The sequence below is a fragment of the Schistocerca gregaria genome, chromosome 2 (genome assembly GCF_023897955.1).
Source record: "Schistocerca gregaria isolate iqSchGreg1 chromosome 2, iqSchGreg1.2, whole genome shotgun sequence".
Classification (NCBI taxonomy): domain Eukaryota; kingdom Metazoa; phylum Arthropoda; class Insecta; order Orthoptera; family Acrididae; genus Schistocerca; species Schistocerca gregaria.
The window spans coordinates 399,913,921-399,930,167 of NC_064921.1; the positions used below are offsets into that span (position 1 = coordinate 399,913,921).

At 39.4% G+C, this 16,247-nt stretch overlaps 1 protein-coding gene across 1 annotated transcript in view; it reads left to right on the top strand.

Moving 5' to 3' along the window:
- LOC126322302 (uncharacterized) overlaps positions 1–16,247 on the top strand; it is a 255,496-nt gene that overhangs the window by 16,203 nt on the left and 223,046 nt on the right. The window contains exons 2-4 of the mRNA XM_049994279.1: positions 7,098–7,319; positions 7,435–7,619; positions 14,418–14,488. Of these exons, the coding sequence (XP_049850236.1) occupies positions 7,136–7,319; positions 7,435–7,619; positions 14,418–14,488 (440 nt within the window). The 5' untranslated portion in view covers positions 7,098–7,135. The remainder of the gene's footprint in view (positions 1–7,097; positions 7,320–7,434; positions 7,620–14,417; positions 14,489–16,247) is intronic.

Below are 16,247 nucleotides of genomic sequence, written 5' to 3' on the forward strand. Positions count from 1 at the left end.
CAACTCACAGAGACTGCCGATCGATCCAAGAAGAACCGTGAAGAGAGTCACAGCCTGCCCCCTTTGTACATTGAGTGCAGAGATATCAGGCAGACAGCACAGTTCGTCACGATGTCAAGCTGCTCTAGCCACAAACTCACTGATGCGTGTCCAAGCAGCACGCATGTCTGTCCACTGGGCATTATTCGTTAACATCGCAAAAGGGTCATTACACACTTGTTTGCAAACTCTCTCCTTCAGCCTTAGTAGCAGTGTGTGTGCAGCAGCAATGGACTGCTCGCCTCAGCCGGCGTTAGGCCAAACTCCCAGGAGAAAGGAATAAAATATCAGACAAATGGGTACAGTTGAGAGAAGCTGTGTTAGAGGCTCAAATAGCCAAAGAAAAGAAAAGAAAAGAAAAATACCCAGTAGCAATCATTGGATAACACAAGAGAGATTAAGTTGACAATAGGAGGAAATATGAAAATAAGAAGCAAAAGAAAATAGACATATAAAAAATGAGATGGACATAAAGCGCATAATGAGAATGCAGGAATGGCTAGGAAAGAAATGCAAGGCTGTTGAAGCATGTTTGACCAGTGGAAAGGTGAATGTCACCTGTCTGAAACTTGGACACCTTTAGAGAAGGGAAAAGCAGCTGTGTGAATATTAAGAGCTCAGGTGAGAAGCCAGTACTAAGCAAAGAAGGGAAGGTTGAAAGGTGTAAGGGATGTAGAGGAAGGCTACACGTGACAGAGACCAAAGAAGAAATAAATGAATATGAGCCGGGAGATAAGATATTGCAGGAAACACTTGACAGAGCACTGAAAGACCCAAGTCAAAGCAAGGCTGCTGGGATAGCTGATGATCTCTCAGAATTATTGCAGGCCTTGGAAGAGCCAGCACTGACAAAATGGTTCCACCTGTTATTCGAGGTGTGCGAGACAGGCATAATCCCTCAGAACTGAAGGGTGTAATTATTCAAATTCCAAATGGCAGTTCTGATAGACATGAATATTACCAGACTATGGTTTGGTAAATTGTAGTTTCAAAATATTGACAGGAATTATTTGCAAAAGATTGGAAGAACTGTAACAGGCCAATGTTTGGATTCCAGACTACATCGAAGGACATGAAAGGAAAACAATAGTTGAGAAGGGGATGGAGCCCCTCCCCAGTGTTATTCAAACTGTATGTTGAGCATGTGGCTTGGCGGTTTAGGTTTCAATCCTTGGTCAGTCCTAAGCTTTTTGTGTGTATCTTATCACTTCTGGCAGTGTTTGTTGATGTGAAAAATGCTGAGTTGTGCCGTGTTTTGAAATCCACAATGAACCGCAGGTCCCCCTATAACTGGATTTGTAAGTCAGTTCAAAGGTTAGTGGAAGGCAATGACATTCCACCTCCTACAGGACAATGCCTGGTGAGCAATGTGGTGTTCAAAACAGTCTTCAGATTGTTGACTGTGTTGCCTTACATTGAAAAACCAGTAAAGGAAACCAAAGAGAAATTTGGAAAGGGGATTAAAGTTCAGGGAGAAGAAATTGAAACTTCGCAGCATTGTCTGTTGGCTTTCATCTTGGGATTCTCAGCCATCATTGGTTTAATGATTTTTCTGACATTTCAGTGATGATGGCAATGATGGATGAATTCTTGACAATGTCAACCACTTGTGCTGGCAGAAGTCTGAAAAATGATTAAACAAACATCAGCCAGAGATCCCAAGATGAAAGCTAGCATGCAACATCTCAAAAAGTGGCAAACAGTGAAAGCCCCAACAGTCTTTATAAAAACTTTGAGATTTTCTGGTGATATGCCTGCCAGAGACAGCAAAAGGCTTGGAAAAGCAGTTGAACAGAGTGGATAGTGCCTTGATCAAAAGAGGTTATAAAGTGAACATCAACAAGGGTGATGGAATGTAGCTGCATTAAAACAGACGATATTGAAGGATTTGGATGGGAAACAGACACTAGACACAGCAGATGAATTTTGCTGTTTTTGCAGTAAAAAATCTCATGAAAGAAGTAGAGGAATAGAATGCAGATTGACAATAGCAAGAAAAATGTTTCTGGAAAAGTAAAAAATTGTTGGTGACAAATAGAAATTCAGGTCTTAAACAGCATTCTGTAAAGGTATTTGTATGAAGTGTAGTCTTTCAAATATGACTCGTGCCTCTTGTCTACAGTCACATATGTAACTGAAAATGTAGTGCAGATGAAAAAAGTAATCGTATTATGCACTTTCTCTTGTAACAAAAAGAGTATTTTGAATTCTTGAGAAACATTGATCTCATGAAATTAGCTCTCTCTGTTTATCAGTGAGAGGCCCAAGTCATATTTTAAGACTCCAGAATGAAACACTGACTTTTAGCTTATGTTGTTGCTGTTGTGGTCTTCAGTCCAGAGACTGGTGTGATGCAGCTCTCCATGCTACTGTATCCTGTGCAAAGTTCTTCATATCCCAGTACCTACTGCAGCCTAAATCCTTCTGAATCTGCTTAGTGTATTCATCTCTTCGTCTCCCTCTACGATTTTTACCCTCCACGCTGCCCTCCAATACTAAATTGGTGATCCATTGATGCCTCAGAACATGTCACACCAACCGATCCCTTCTTCTAGTCAAGTTGTGCCACAAACTCCTCTTCTCTCCAATTCTATTCAATACCTCCTCATTAGTTGTGTGATTTACCCATCTAATCTTCAGCATTATTTTGTAGCACCACATTTTGAAAGCTTCTATTCTCTTCTTGTCCAAACTATTTATCGTCCATGTTTCACTTCCATACATGGCTACACTCCATACAAATACTTTCAGAAACGACTTCCTGACACTTAAATTCATACTCAATGTTAATAAATTTCTCTTCTTCTGAAACGCTTTCTTTGCCATTGCCAGTCTACATTTTATATCCTCTCTACTTCGACCATCATCAGTTATTTTGTTCCCCAAATAGCAAAACTCCTTTACTACTTTAAGTGTTTCATTTCCTAATCTAATTCCTGCAGCATCATCCTACTTAATTTGACTACATTCCATTATCCTCGTTTTGCTTTTGTTGATGTTCATCTTATACCCTCCTTTCAAGACACTGTCCATTCCATTCAACTGCTCTTCCAAGTCCTTTGCTGTCTCTGACAGAATTACAATGTCATTAGCGAACCTCAAAGTTTTTATTTCTCCTCCATGGGTTTTAATACCTACTCTGAATTTTTCTTTTGTTTCCTTTAGTGCTTGCTCAATATACAGATTGAATAGCATCAGGGAGAGGCTACAACTCTGCCCCACTCCCTTCCCAACCACTGCTTCCCTTTCCTACCCCTCAACTCTTATAACTGCCATCTGCTTTCTGTACAAATTGTAAATAGCCTTTCACTCCCTGTATTTTACCCCTGCCACCTTTAGAATTTGAAAAAGAGTATTCCAGTCAACATTGTCAAAAGCTTTCTCTAAGTCTACAAATGCTAGAAACGTAGGTTTGCCTTTACTTAATCTTTCTTCTAAGATAAGTCGTAGGGTCAGTATTGCCTCACATGTTCCAACATTTCTACGGAATCCAAACTGATCTTCCCCGAGGTCAGCTTCTACCAGTTTTTCCATTCGTCGGTAAAAAATTTGCGTTATTATTTTGCAGCTACGACTTATTAAACTGATAGTTCGGTAATTTTCACATCTGTCAACACCGGCTTTCTTTGGGATTGGAATTATTATATTCTTCTTGAAGTCTGAGGGTATTTCGCCTGTCTCATACATCTTGCTCACCAGATGGTAGAGTTTTGTCAGGACTGGCTCTCCCAAGGCTGTCAGTAGTTCCAATGGAATGTTGTCTACTCCGGGGGCCTTGTCTCGACTCAGGTCTTTCAGTGCTCTGTCAAACTCTTCAAGTAATGTCATATCTCCCATTTCATCTTCATCTACATCCTCTTCCATTCCCATAATATTGTCCTCAAGAACATTCCGCTGTATAGACCCTCTATATACTCCTTCCAACTTTCTGCTTTCCCTTCTTTGATTAGAATTGGATTTCCATCTGAGCTCTTGATATTCATACAAGTGGTTCTCTTTTCTCCAAAGGTCTCTCTTAATTTTCCTGTAGGCAGTATCTATCTTACCCCTAGTGAGATAAGCCTCTACATCCTGACATTTGTCCTCTAGCCATCCCTGCTTAGCCATTTTGCACTTCCTGTCGATCTCATTTTTGAGACATTTGTATTCCTTTTTGCCTGCTTCACTTGCTGCATTTTTGTATTTTCTCCTTTCATCAATTAAATTCAATATTTCTTCTGTTACTCAAGGATTTCTACTAGCCCTCGTCTTTTTACCTACTTGATTATCTGCTGCCTTCACTACTTCATCACTCAAAGCTACCCATTCTTCTTCTACTGTATTTGTTTCCCCCATTCCTGTCAATTGTTCCTTTACGCTCTCCCTGAAACTCTGTACAACCTCTAGTTCTTTCAGTTTATCCAGGTCCCATCTCCTTAAATTCCCACCATTTTGCAGTTTCTTCAGTTTTAATCTACAGTTCATAACCAATAGATTGTGGTCAGTCCACATCTGCCCCTGGAAATGTCTTACAATTTAAAATCTGGTTCCTAAATCTCTGTCTTACCATTATATAATCTATCTGAAACCTTTTAGTATCTCCAAGGTTCTTCCATGTATACAACCTGCTTTCATGATTCTTGAACCAAGTGTTAGCTCATATCATCTTGTATTGTCCCAGTTTTCAAAGAACTATTAACACAAATTAGTACTTTTTTTTTTTTTTTCAAGCTTTTATAACAATTATATGTTCTTCGAACTTTAATATGTGACCAATTACAAATAACCCTTAACAATCACAATAATAACTATACATATGCTAACTTGACAAGTCCATTATTAGTATTAATATTTTGCTAATTATAATGAAAAATTACATATTCACAAAAAGAAAGTGTTTTAAAATAACGAAGGAAATGTTTGACATCATTTGATTTCTTATATAGTTTCTTTTTTTCACACAAAATTTTGTGAGATATGAGCTTTAAACAATTGGTTTCTGAAACATGCCAATTCCAACTAAATGACTTAATTATTTTGATTGCTGGTACTAACATTTCAGAAGTTTCAATGCTAAAATTACATAGTGTGATATAACCTACTACACTCCTGCAAATGGAAAAAAGAACACATTGACACCGGTGTGTCAGACCCACCATACTTGCTCCGGACACTGCGAGAGGGCTGTACAAGCAATGATCACATGCACGGCACAGCAGACACAACAGGAACCGTGGTGTTGGCCGTCGAATGGCGCTAGCTGCGCAGCATTTGTGCACCGCCGCCGTCAGTGTCAGCCAGTTTGCCGTGGCATACGGAGCTCCATCGCAGTCTTTAACACTGGTAGCATGCCGCGACAACGTGGACGTGAACCCTATGTGCAGTTGACGGACTTTGAGCGAGGGTGTATAGTGGGCATGCGAGAGGCCGGGTGGACGTACCGCCGAATTGCTCAACACGTGGGGCGTGAGGTATCCACAGTACATCGATGTTGTCGCCAGTGGTTGGCGGAAGGTGCACGTGCCCGTCGACCTGGGACCGGACCGCAGCGACGCACGGATGCACGCCAAGACCGTAGGATCCTACGCAGTGCCGTAGGGGACCGCACCGCCACTTCCCAGCAAATTAGGGACACTGTTGCTCCTGGGGTATCGGCGAGGACCATTCGCAACCGTCTCCATGAAGCTGGGCTACGGTCCTGCACACCGTTAGGCCGTCTTCCGCTCACGCCCCAACATCGTGCAGCCCGCCTCCAGTGGTGTCGCGACATGCGTGAATGGAGGGACGAATGGAGACGTGTCGTCTTCAGCGATGAGAGTCGTTTCTGCCTTGGTGCCAATGATGGTCTTATGCGTGTTTGGCGCCGTGCAGGTGAGCGCCACAATCAGGACTGCATATGACCGAGGCACACAGGGCCAACACCCGGCATCATGGTGTGGGGAGCGATCTCCTACACTGGCCGTACACCTCTGGTGATCGTCGACGGGACACTGAACAGTGCACGGTACATCCAAATTGTCATCGAACCCATCGTTCTACAATTCCTAGACCGGCAAGGGAACTTGCTGTTCCAACAGGACAATGCACGTCCGCATGTATCCCGTGCCACCCAACGTGCTCTAGAAGGTGTATGTCAACTACCCTGGCCAGCAAGATCTCCGGATCTGTCCCCCATTGAGCATGTTTTTGGACTGGATGAAGCGTCGTCTCACGCGGTCTGCATGTCCAGCACAAACGCTGGTCCAACTGAGGCGCCAGGTGGAAATGGCATGGCAAGCCGTTCCACAGGACTACATCCAGCATCTCTACGATCGTCCTCATGGGAGAATAGCAGCCTGCATTGCTGCGAAAGGTGGATAATCACTGTACTAGTGCCGACATTGTGTGTGCTCTGTCGCCTGTGTCTATGTGCCTGTGGTTCTGTCAGTGTGATCATGTGATGTATCTGACCCCAGGAATGTGTCAATAAAGTTTCCCCTTCCTGGGACAATGAATTCATGGTGTTCTTATTTCAATTTCCAGGAGTGTATTTTGTGAACCACGTTAAATATTATTAACTATTTGCAGTTCTAATAATTTGTCTGAACTTTATGTAGTGTATTTCTAGAACTTTTCTCTGACAATTTTCTATATTTCATACAAAAGCTGCATTACATAAATGAATTATTATCTTTCTTGATGTGAAATATGGCAATATACGCACATGAAAATCAAACCCATCCATTTTTTAATCTTATAAATAAAATAGTTAATAATTACAGGAAATTAACAATTTCAAATAGTGTTGTTCAAATAGTGTTAGATAATGAAACAATTTTCACCAAGGATATGTTCTTAGGCACCAAAAAATCATCAGTTTGGTAATGGACATTTGTGTGTGTGTGTGTGTGTGTGTGTGTGTGTGTGTGTGTGTGTGTGACGTTGACAAAAGCTTGAATACAATAAGCAGGTTCAGATGGTGGATGTTGGTTAATTAGTTACATGGAGAGATTTATTGTTAGTTAGCAGTGTTTTATCTAATAGGCTTGACATAGTTGTTTCATGTAAAATAAAATATTCTTCCTATCCTTTTGAAACAGGGTGGAGATATGTATGTTGTTCGTTACAAAAGATAAACATGTGGCATTACGCTGCTATAACTAAAACAAGTGAAAAGAAACTTGATGAAAGTTGTGGAGCGACTTTTGACAGCAGTATAGATGGTAATGTGGAAAGGAGTGAACTAGAAGCTGATCTGCAGCTACGAATGCAAAGAAGTCTTGCACAAAAAGTACTGGAAAGATCAAATTTGTCAGAAACTAGTAAGTCACTTGTATAACATATTTTCCATTAACAATCCTTAATGAAGAGCTGAGTTTTACACATTTTTCTGTAAACATAGGCATGCCAAACTTTAAATTTTGTTTTGTTTTGTAGGTTCATTCCATGAGTCGCTTAGAACAAGTACGTCAGGCTCACTTCCAAATCTGTCCAACCAAAGCTGTGCGGAATCAGAGAAACCGGAACATAATAAAGATAACAGTTTATTCCATTTTCTCAATAACATGAAAAGTGGTTCAATTTGTAATAAAAAGCAAATGGATACTTCATCTTCAAGTTTTGTAAGTGTGTAATTTATTGTTGCACTGTGATCGTAGTTTATATTTTTTTCCTTGGATTTGAAGTAGTATAGGATAGTTTAAAACACATGAGCTTTTGGAAATATTCCTCCTTGGCATTGTCTGGTGACTGCTAATTGTGTAGTGGAAGCATAATTTGTTTACAGGTTCCACTTGCCAGTCATGACAGCTTTGATGATGATGATACCATGCCATTATCGCTAATAATAGCTAAGCAGTGAATGGGTGCTGCTATGGCCAATATTAATTTGTTTGGTAATGGAACTGAAACCTTACCAGATGTGATGATGACACAGTAATGTTGTGACAGACGGTGGGAGCTAGTGTAATGATCATTGTACCATTGTAAACCAGGTGAAGAATCACACTGAAGATTTATTTTAAAGCATGTGAACATTAATAAAGTACCAGGGTGCCCGTGATTAAAGTTCCATTTTCAAAATACTGTAAAAAAGTAATCACTGCTCATAGTGATGTCAAATTTGAACAGCATGTTATTGACCTGGGGGAAACATGAACGAACACACAAAAATTTAACAAATTTTACCAATGGGTGATGCTGTAAGTGTCCTAATGTAAACTGGGTCAGCTGTAGATGACAGGTGAAATGCAATACGATGGCTATGGTTTGCGTTGCACATTGCACCATCCATACCATTCAGTGCATGTGACTGCACAAGCTCGGCAGCCAGCAGTTGTGGCATTGTTAGTTAGGTAAGCCCACCCACCATGGCAAGATCATATCACATCAGATGGGAAAAATTGGATTTTAAATGTCCTGAGGCCAAAACCCCCGTAAAAAAGCAAAATGACGTTGGTTTCTAATTGTTGAGAGACTGACACAAGACAGGCTCAGTGTGCTGTGCACTGTTTTCTGTCACTAGTTGAAACTGAGAAACAGCTCTTTCCACAACAAATTGGAGTTTCTTGGGGCTCACGTTCAGAATGTGTTGCGCAGTGTGTGTCCCTTGGTCCAGCTTAGTTTGTAAATGGAGCTGTGAATGTAACGTCTTTCAGATAACCCCACAGCCAGAAGACACACGAATTAAGATCAGGTGATTGGGAAGGCTAGTTCTATATAATCACCAATACAGTCCTCCTGTTACTGATAGACTGAGCAATACCAAAGACAGGAAGTGAATTTTGTAGAATGGTGGAATCACCTAAAAATTCCATTTTAATGTTGAATTGAAGAAAAGACTTTGTTTTTAAATAAATTACTTCCATTTTAACAATTAAACATTTATTTTTGAAGTTGAAAACATCCTTCATGTGAAATTGTAACAAAAGAACATATATGCTTATTTTGGACATAGTGTTTCAGATTGTTATTCACTGCTGGCCAGGGTATTTTCCTGCACCAGTTTTTACGCTGCTAGATTGTTTCTTTACAGAAATGCTTAAAAACAAACTGTATCAGCTGTGTGCTACAGCTAGGGATGATATGCAATATTGAATGTGGAAAACTTGCCATTTGCTGCAGACTTCGGAATACCAAAGAAAATCAATCTGTTAAGAAAGAAAACAAATCTCTTAAGGACAGTTTGGAAACTTCTGTGAATATTCAGTTCCTCGGGAAAAATTTAAACTTCACAACATGGAAAGTATTTTCACTAGGAAAAATAATTTTTTCCCTTATAACAATATTGCATTGTGTTTGTAGCATACCTAATACCCTACTGAGATCACATTTTCCTTTGGGCATTGCTCAATGTATCAGGTCCATGGAGATTGTTTAGCTGGTATTGCATCAATGCAGTATATGAAAAACATTTTTAGAGGTAAAAGAAAAGTTCATTTTTTAGAGCTCAGTTCAACTGTAATATATTTGGGCAGTCTTCTCTCTTTAAATTCTGTAGCTGACAATGCTTTGTTTAGTTTCTGATTGATTCCAGGCAGTGTGAGGTGCACAATTCAGTTAGCTCTGAATGGTTTACCTAAAAATGAGTTTTATCCAGAAAACTTGCAAAGAGTATTTTTATAAAAATTCTTATGGTATGGAGGGGTAAGATCACTGAAGTACAATGCCTGGCTATACTAGACTCTCTTGTTTAGTGTCTGTGTTTCGTGGATAGTTATTCTATGGCTTATGTATTGCTTTTGGTTAGTGTATTCTCAAGTGCTCTTTAACATAAAATGTGCCAGCGTCCAGCTGCTACAGATTCAAAGTGTGCACCAATTGTGACATGTGGCAAATGACATTTCCATGCCAGTAGCACAGTGTGTGCTATCTGCGCAATCTGGCAAAACTGTAGTCTGTGGCAGTTCCTAGATGAAGTCATGCCTTGTGTTTGAGCTGTAATGTTAAGTCTATGCCTGTGATTTAGCAGTAAACTACACGTTGTCTGAATGCTTGGAATGCAACATCTCACAATCGAAATCAGTTGTTCTGTAAATTCTTGTACCACCTTCTCCCTGAATGCTGAGGTCATGAGTGTAACTGTAGCACAGTTTATGCTGTAAAAGGCTTGTTTGAAATTGATGAGTAGGATGTGCAGATTTATATTATGTTTGTAGAATTTGTCTGATCACAAATATTTGACCAGTTGTTCCTCTGTATGATCTAAAGTCACATTAATATTCCCCAAGTATGCCTTGTACCCACTTTTGTATCTTTTCATTCAGTGTCCTGTGAGATCTTAGAAGTCATGTTTAGCAGTATTATATCTCTGTAATTTTTACATGCTGTTCTATCTCCTTTGTTGTAAATCGGGATTATTATTTCTTTTTCCTAGTTAACTGGCATAGTTTCAGTTTCTGATACATCTGATATTAGTGTGTGCGACTCCTTTATTAAATTTATTTCCATCACATCTCAGAGTCCGCAGCTCATGGTCTAGTGGCTAGTGTGGTTGCCTCTGGATCATGGGGTCCCGGGCTCAGTTCCCAGCTGGATTGGGGATTTTCTCTGCGCAGAGACTGAGTGTTTGTGTTGTCCTTATTATTTCATCATCATCATCTTCTTCATCATTTACAACAGTTTCTAGATTGGAGTGTGGAAAAATGGTCTGTATAAGAATTGGGACTTTGTATGGGAGCTGATGACCATGCAGTTTAGCTCTCCACAGACCAATCATCATCATCATCATCACATTTCAGTAATTTAGAGATTATGCAGTCTTCACAAGGGAGGTTGATTGTTTTTTTATCTTGTGGGCATTCAGAAAAACCTCTTTCAGCATTGGTTTTCTTGCGCCGTTCTTCCAGTGTGGCTGTCTGTTCATCTGGGCTGTTATTTAGTGTGTCTTTGCGGTATTCTGCCCCTTATCTGTTCTTCCTCCCTTACCTTTTCTTCATCTTTACTTGAGCATGTATCTTTTTGGCTCAAATCTACACTTCATTTTGCCTGTCACAATATAACTTTATTTCACTCTGTTCCTTTAGTTCTTCTAGTTCTTGATATTTGTTCTTGGTCCACACTCTTTTCATTCTCTTGCACAGCCTGCTAGCCCTTCTCCTTATTTTGCTGTATTGTTCCATGTTAATTCTGGTTTCTCTTTGTAACAATCTTGTTTTCCTAGGTTCCTTCCAGTGCCTGTTATTTCTTGTGCAGTATCCTTAATGGCTTTTTAAATCCTACTCCACCTTTCACCTACTCCTGCTGGTGTCTCTTCATTACTCAATTTCTCACTTTAGTATTAGTTGGTGTTTTTTTTCCATTTCTTCAGTAATTTTAAGTTGGTCTAAATTCCAGGTCTTTCTCTTTTCTGTTCTCCTGCTATTCACTAACAGTAGTTTTACCAGATTGTGATCTGAATCACAATTTGTGCCTCTGCAGCTCCATATGTCTGTCTATAAGAAGGTGGATTGGTGGGCATTTCGCAAAATATGGTCAGTCTGGTTGGCTATTACATAGACTGCCGATTTTAATGTCATGCCCTTAATCATATTATTCTGTGCTCCAAATTGGCAAGTAGATCCCCATTCATGTGGTTTTCTTCATGCAATGAATGTTTTCCAGACACTTCTTGTTGGTGCTCATTCCTCCCAATTTTTGTGTTAAAACTGCTAACATCAGCTCTTACTTACGAACTGCTCAACATACTTTTTCCTGATCTTCATAGCTGTTCTTTTATTATGCCCCTTTTTCTCTGTTGGTGCATTTACTATTGATATGTTCATCAAATTCTCTCCTATTTAAGTCTACACATTCTGACATTAATGGGTTCAGATTCCAATAAGCTTTCCCTAGCTTTCCTGGTTACTATAAACCATGTTCCAAACTGGCCGGTTTATTCCTCTAGCCCACTATATATTAATACGTATTCAGATGTGTTGATCTGCTTATTTCCTGGCCCTCTTATTTCCTGTAGTCCTACAATGTAATACTTAACTCCTAAGATTTCTTTGGCTATTTCTTTCATTTTTCCAGGCTGGAGCATTGTTCTCACATTCCATGTTGGTGTTGTCAGTATCCAAGGCTCCTGTTGAGTTTTCTCAATTGCCTTTTTTTACAGTTTGGGTTTGTCGGTTCAGTGCACAATATGTAGCCTGTAGAACCAGGTGTGTTTTTTTTTTTTTTTTTTTTTTTTTTTTAATCAAGTTACTCCTTTAGCAAGTCTTGCTTTACCACACTCCTAGAGCGCTCCTTACCTTCCGTTGCGGGACACGCTTTGTCTGGCTCCTCTGTCAAAACTGCTCTGGCTTGGGTGAGCCTACTGATAGCTATGCTACTGCTGGCACAGTCCTTGAGTTCAACAAGGCGTTCAGACCCTCCTACCCGGCACTGAAAATGCTTTCTATAAGGCAGTGTCCCTTTCTTGAGCACCAAAATCCCTGCATTGTCTGTAAGTGTAGTGCATTTTCTTCTTATGTTTCACCTTGAGACAAGTATAATTTAACATTTGGTGACCTTAGCTTGTTGTTTTGTTTGGTCATCTAGCGCCCAGGTAGTTCCACCTATCCGATCCCAGTGTACAGCTAAGAAGTTCAAAGAGATCTTTAGATGCAATGATAGTAAATTTGCGGGAAGTGTGTGCCGTTCCTGTCGCATATAATGTACCATCAGTCACGTGGGAAGCATTTTCTGTCAGTTAATTTTAATGGGGCCTCAGAGTCAATATTAAGTTCACCATGGAAATGGAAAAAATGGCTCCTTGATGTCAAGGTTAGAAAATGCCGATGATATGCTGGGTCATTGTGTCTACCACAAACTGACTCTCACAGAGGTAGATTTTCAGGCCACAAGCCATTGCCATCCTGCACAATGCAGTAGCAGCTTGTGCTCTCTGGCACGTAGAGCCCATGTGGTCTCGGATACTGAAGTCTGCCTAGTGAGCTACACCATGTAAGAACGGTGTTCCAGCAGAACAGTTCTTCTGATAGACAAATATGTAATATATTCAGATTAAAGTGAGTCAGTGTAGTGATGTAAATGAAGATGCAAAGGCACCCATATGCAACAGCCATCTTGCTGTATTTTGGCACTGTGTCTTCAAGAACAGAAAGAATCCTCAAGGCACATGACATGAAGTGTGTTTTTTGTCAGCCACCAGAACTGAGGAATTTGTTGTTTTCAGTACAAGATGATATTGGCCTTAGAAAATGTGGTGGATATAAGATTGCATGCAAATGTGGGAAACCTCATATTGGGCAGATATGTCGAAATGTGCAAGAACATTGTGTTGGAGACCACTGTCATACATGCAGGATGCAACCTGATAAATTGGCATTTGCGGGGCTGAACATGGGACATTGCGCATATTGTGAGAAGACTGAAGTTTTATCCTCAGTGTCATCATCCTGGCACTGTTTTGTAAAAAAAATGAGGCCATTCATATTCATATGGCTCTCATTCTTAACAGGGATGCAGGTTTTCAATTACGCACTATGTGCCAGTAAACTAAAACCAGAGTAGGAGAACCTCTAGATGTTGAGATTAGTTTCAGCTTTTAATTACATGAGCGTGTGGCAGTGAACCCAATGCCCATTGTGCAGATGGAAGGCCTCTCTTCAGTTCCCAGAAGGAGGCACTATCGGTGCTGCTTTTATCAACTGTGAACGGCTCCTTGTGCATGTGTATTGCCTGCTCATATCCTGATAAATTTCGATGCTGCCACGTGGTTATGTCATGTCTTGTAGCAGTGATAGCAGCAACTACCACCTCCTGAAGACATCAATCAGTTGTATCAATGAAATATTGTGGGACTTACACAATGGTGTATGGCGACAAACTAGAGAAGTGTATTTGGACAGATCCATTGATAAAGCATGCAAAGTAATGCTTACAGTGATGGTTGTTCTGAACATGTACATGCTGGTGATTTTCAGTATGCTTAAGGTTGTTGCACATTGACCTGGAATTGCAGCATATTAGGCTACATTAACAAAGGGCTCTCCAAAGGTGACACAGATGGTTAAAAACATTGAGATAGCAGAATTGCTTCAATTTTTGTGCAAGTTTAAAGCATCCCTTCAGTAATTTTTCTGCAGAATATTCTCTGTAGAGTTTCCTGTTTACAGAAGCTGCTAGTATATTGATCCCTGCCAGATCAGAAATAATTCTGATCTGAGCCAGATATGGTTGCATTATTTCTTTGAATAGTGAGAGGTTGACCAATGAGCCATTGGGGATCAAATAATACTTTGTTCAGTACTTATTTGAAAAAATAGACTTTGTGTTTCTGTAGTTATTGTTATACTGCACAAATCCTGTGAACTTACAATGTGCCAGTGAATGCATTGACTACTTGTAGTTGAGGTTATTTTTGTGAAAACTCACTAGGTATTGTGTAACACATTACTAATGTTTGATTCTGCTGTTTGTGTTCTGTGTTTCAGGAATCATTCACCATTAAGAGATCTGCACATTCCACACCCAATGCATTTCCTTTAAGACTGAAGTCAGAGAAGTAAGAACACAATTATTTCTTCAATATATAAAGTACTTGTGTAGCAGTGCAACAAATTATTTAATTGGGCAGACTGGTTTTCATTTATAAGGGGTATTTGTTTTTCTCAGTTCACATTTTATTCCTCATTTTATCCATAATTCCTAGAGACAGTATGCTACAGTCTTAGCAGTTTCATGTTGTAACAACACTGTTTCATTTTACTTTATTAGTTTGTTCAAAATTTAGTAACATATTTAATAAATAGGGACAGGAAAAAATAATTTTATTTTACTTTTTTATACATATTTTGGTGTTCTTTTCTGCCAATTTTGGCATTAGTTTTTGCTGATTTTTTAAATTAGTTTCTGAAGGTTTATTTTGTAAAGTACCTTATGTTCCTTATTTTTGTCTTATTTCATTGTATTTCAGTGTTTTACTGAAAATAAAAATCCACTCATCTATTACATTATATATCTTGATTTCACAGGTCACATTTATTTGCATAATTAAAAAAGAAATCATTTGTATTAAACCCACCGAATGTAAGCAGTTAAAGAAAAAAGAATTGCACACATTTACTGCTGAAAGTTTTTCGGCAGAAAGCATTGTCATAACTTCAAAATTCTCTTGTGATACATTATTTTTAAAGTTTGTCAAACCTTTACTGTTGTGTTGAAATAGTCACCAGATTCTAAATTTGAACCTGAAAGACAAATTACTTTCAACACAATACCAGACATTTGACAATATCCATATGATCTGCTGGCATGGAAAGTTGTAAACCTTAAGAATGTTGTGGCCGAGACTTGCCGTTCTGTGTATAGTCTGTCTGTAAACTCAAGAGCGAGCAGCACTTTTGGTGGGGGAGTGGCCTTTCCTGGAAGAATGCTGCCACCAGCCTACAGCCTACAGGTCCCCCCAAAATTTGTTGCCTGTTACCTGCCCAGTGGAGTAGATTTGAGTGCTGTGACATTTGTTATTTCTCTTCATGGGATCTTAGTTGCCAGTGTCAGTCAGTTAACTGTGTATTCTTACTGATATACTTCGATATCCGGAATTGATGGATAATCATCTAACATTGCAAGAAAATGTGCAGAATACAAGAACAGGAGGTATTTGCGGAGTAATGAGTGTTCATTGTCTCTGATGTGATTACAGAGTGTATTAAAGAGGCGACACAAAAAGAACTGTTGGCTAATATTACCATTCCCAATTAAAGGTCTGCAATTTATGCAGACATCATCCTCACCCAATAGGGCACATAAGGAAGGAACACGAAAATAAGCCACGTGGTTTACTGGAATCACCAAAACTAATAATTTTTGGAGGAAACCCATCATTACAGATAGTTTCAAATTCACGTAAAACCTTTGATGCTTATAGAGCACCAAATCTCTATCTCGGTCACTGTTCGCCTGATTCTAAGACATATTGCTTAAAACATGTGCACAATAGCTATTCTAAACTCTGCTGAAATTTCCTTTGAAACATGTACCCTGGTTCTGGATTTCTAAGCAAAAATCTTCACACATGAGGTGCGTTCACATATTAATTTTTAATTTTTGGTTAGAACTTTATTTGTTAATCTACAGCAATGTTATCCTCTTCAAAATATTCCCCATTGCATACGGTACACTTATGCCAGTGTTCTTTTAATTCTTGAAACACTTTTAGGAAATGTTTCTTTGTGATAGTTCTTTTTGTGTCGCCTTTTTAATACACTCTGTAATCACATCAGAGACATTTTTAATCTCATCCATGCTTGTAAAACAGGTGT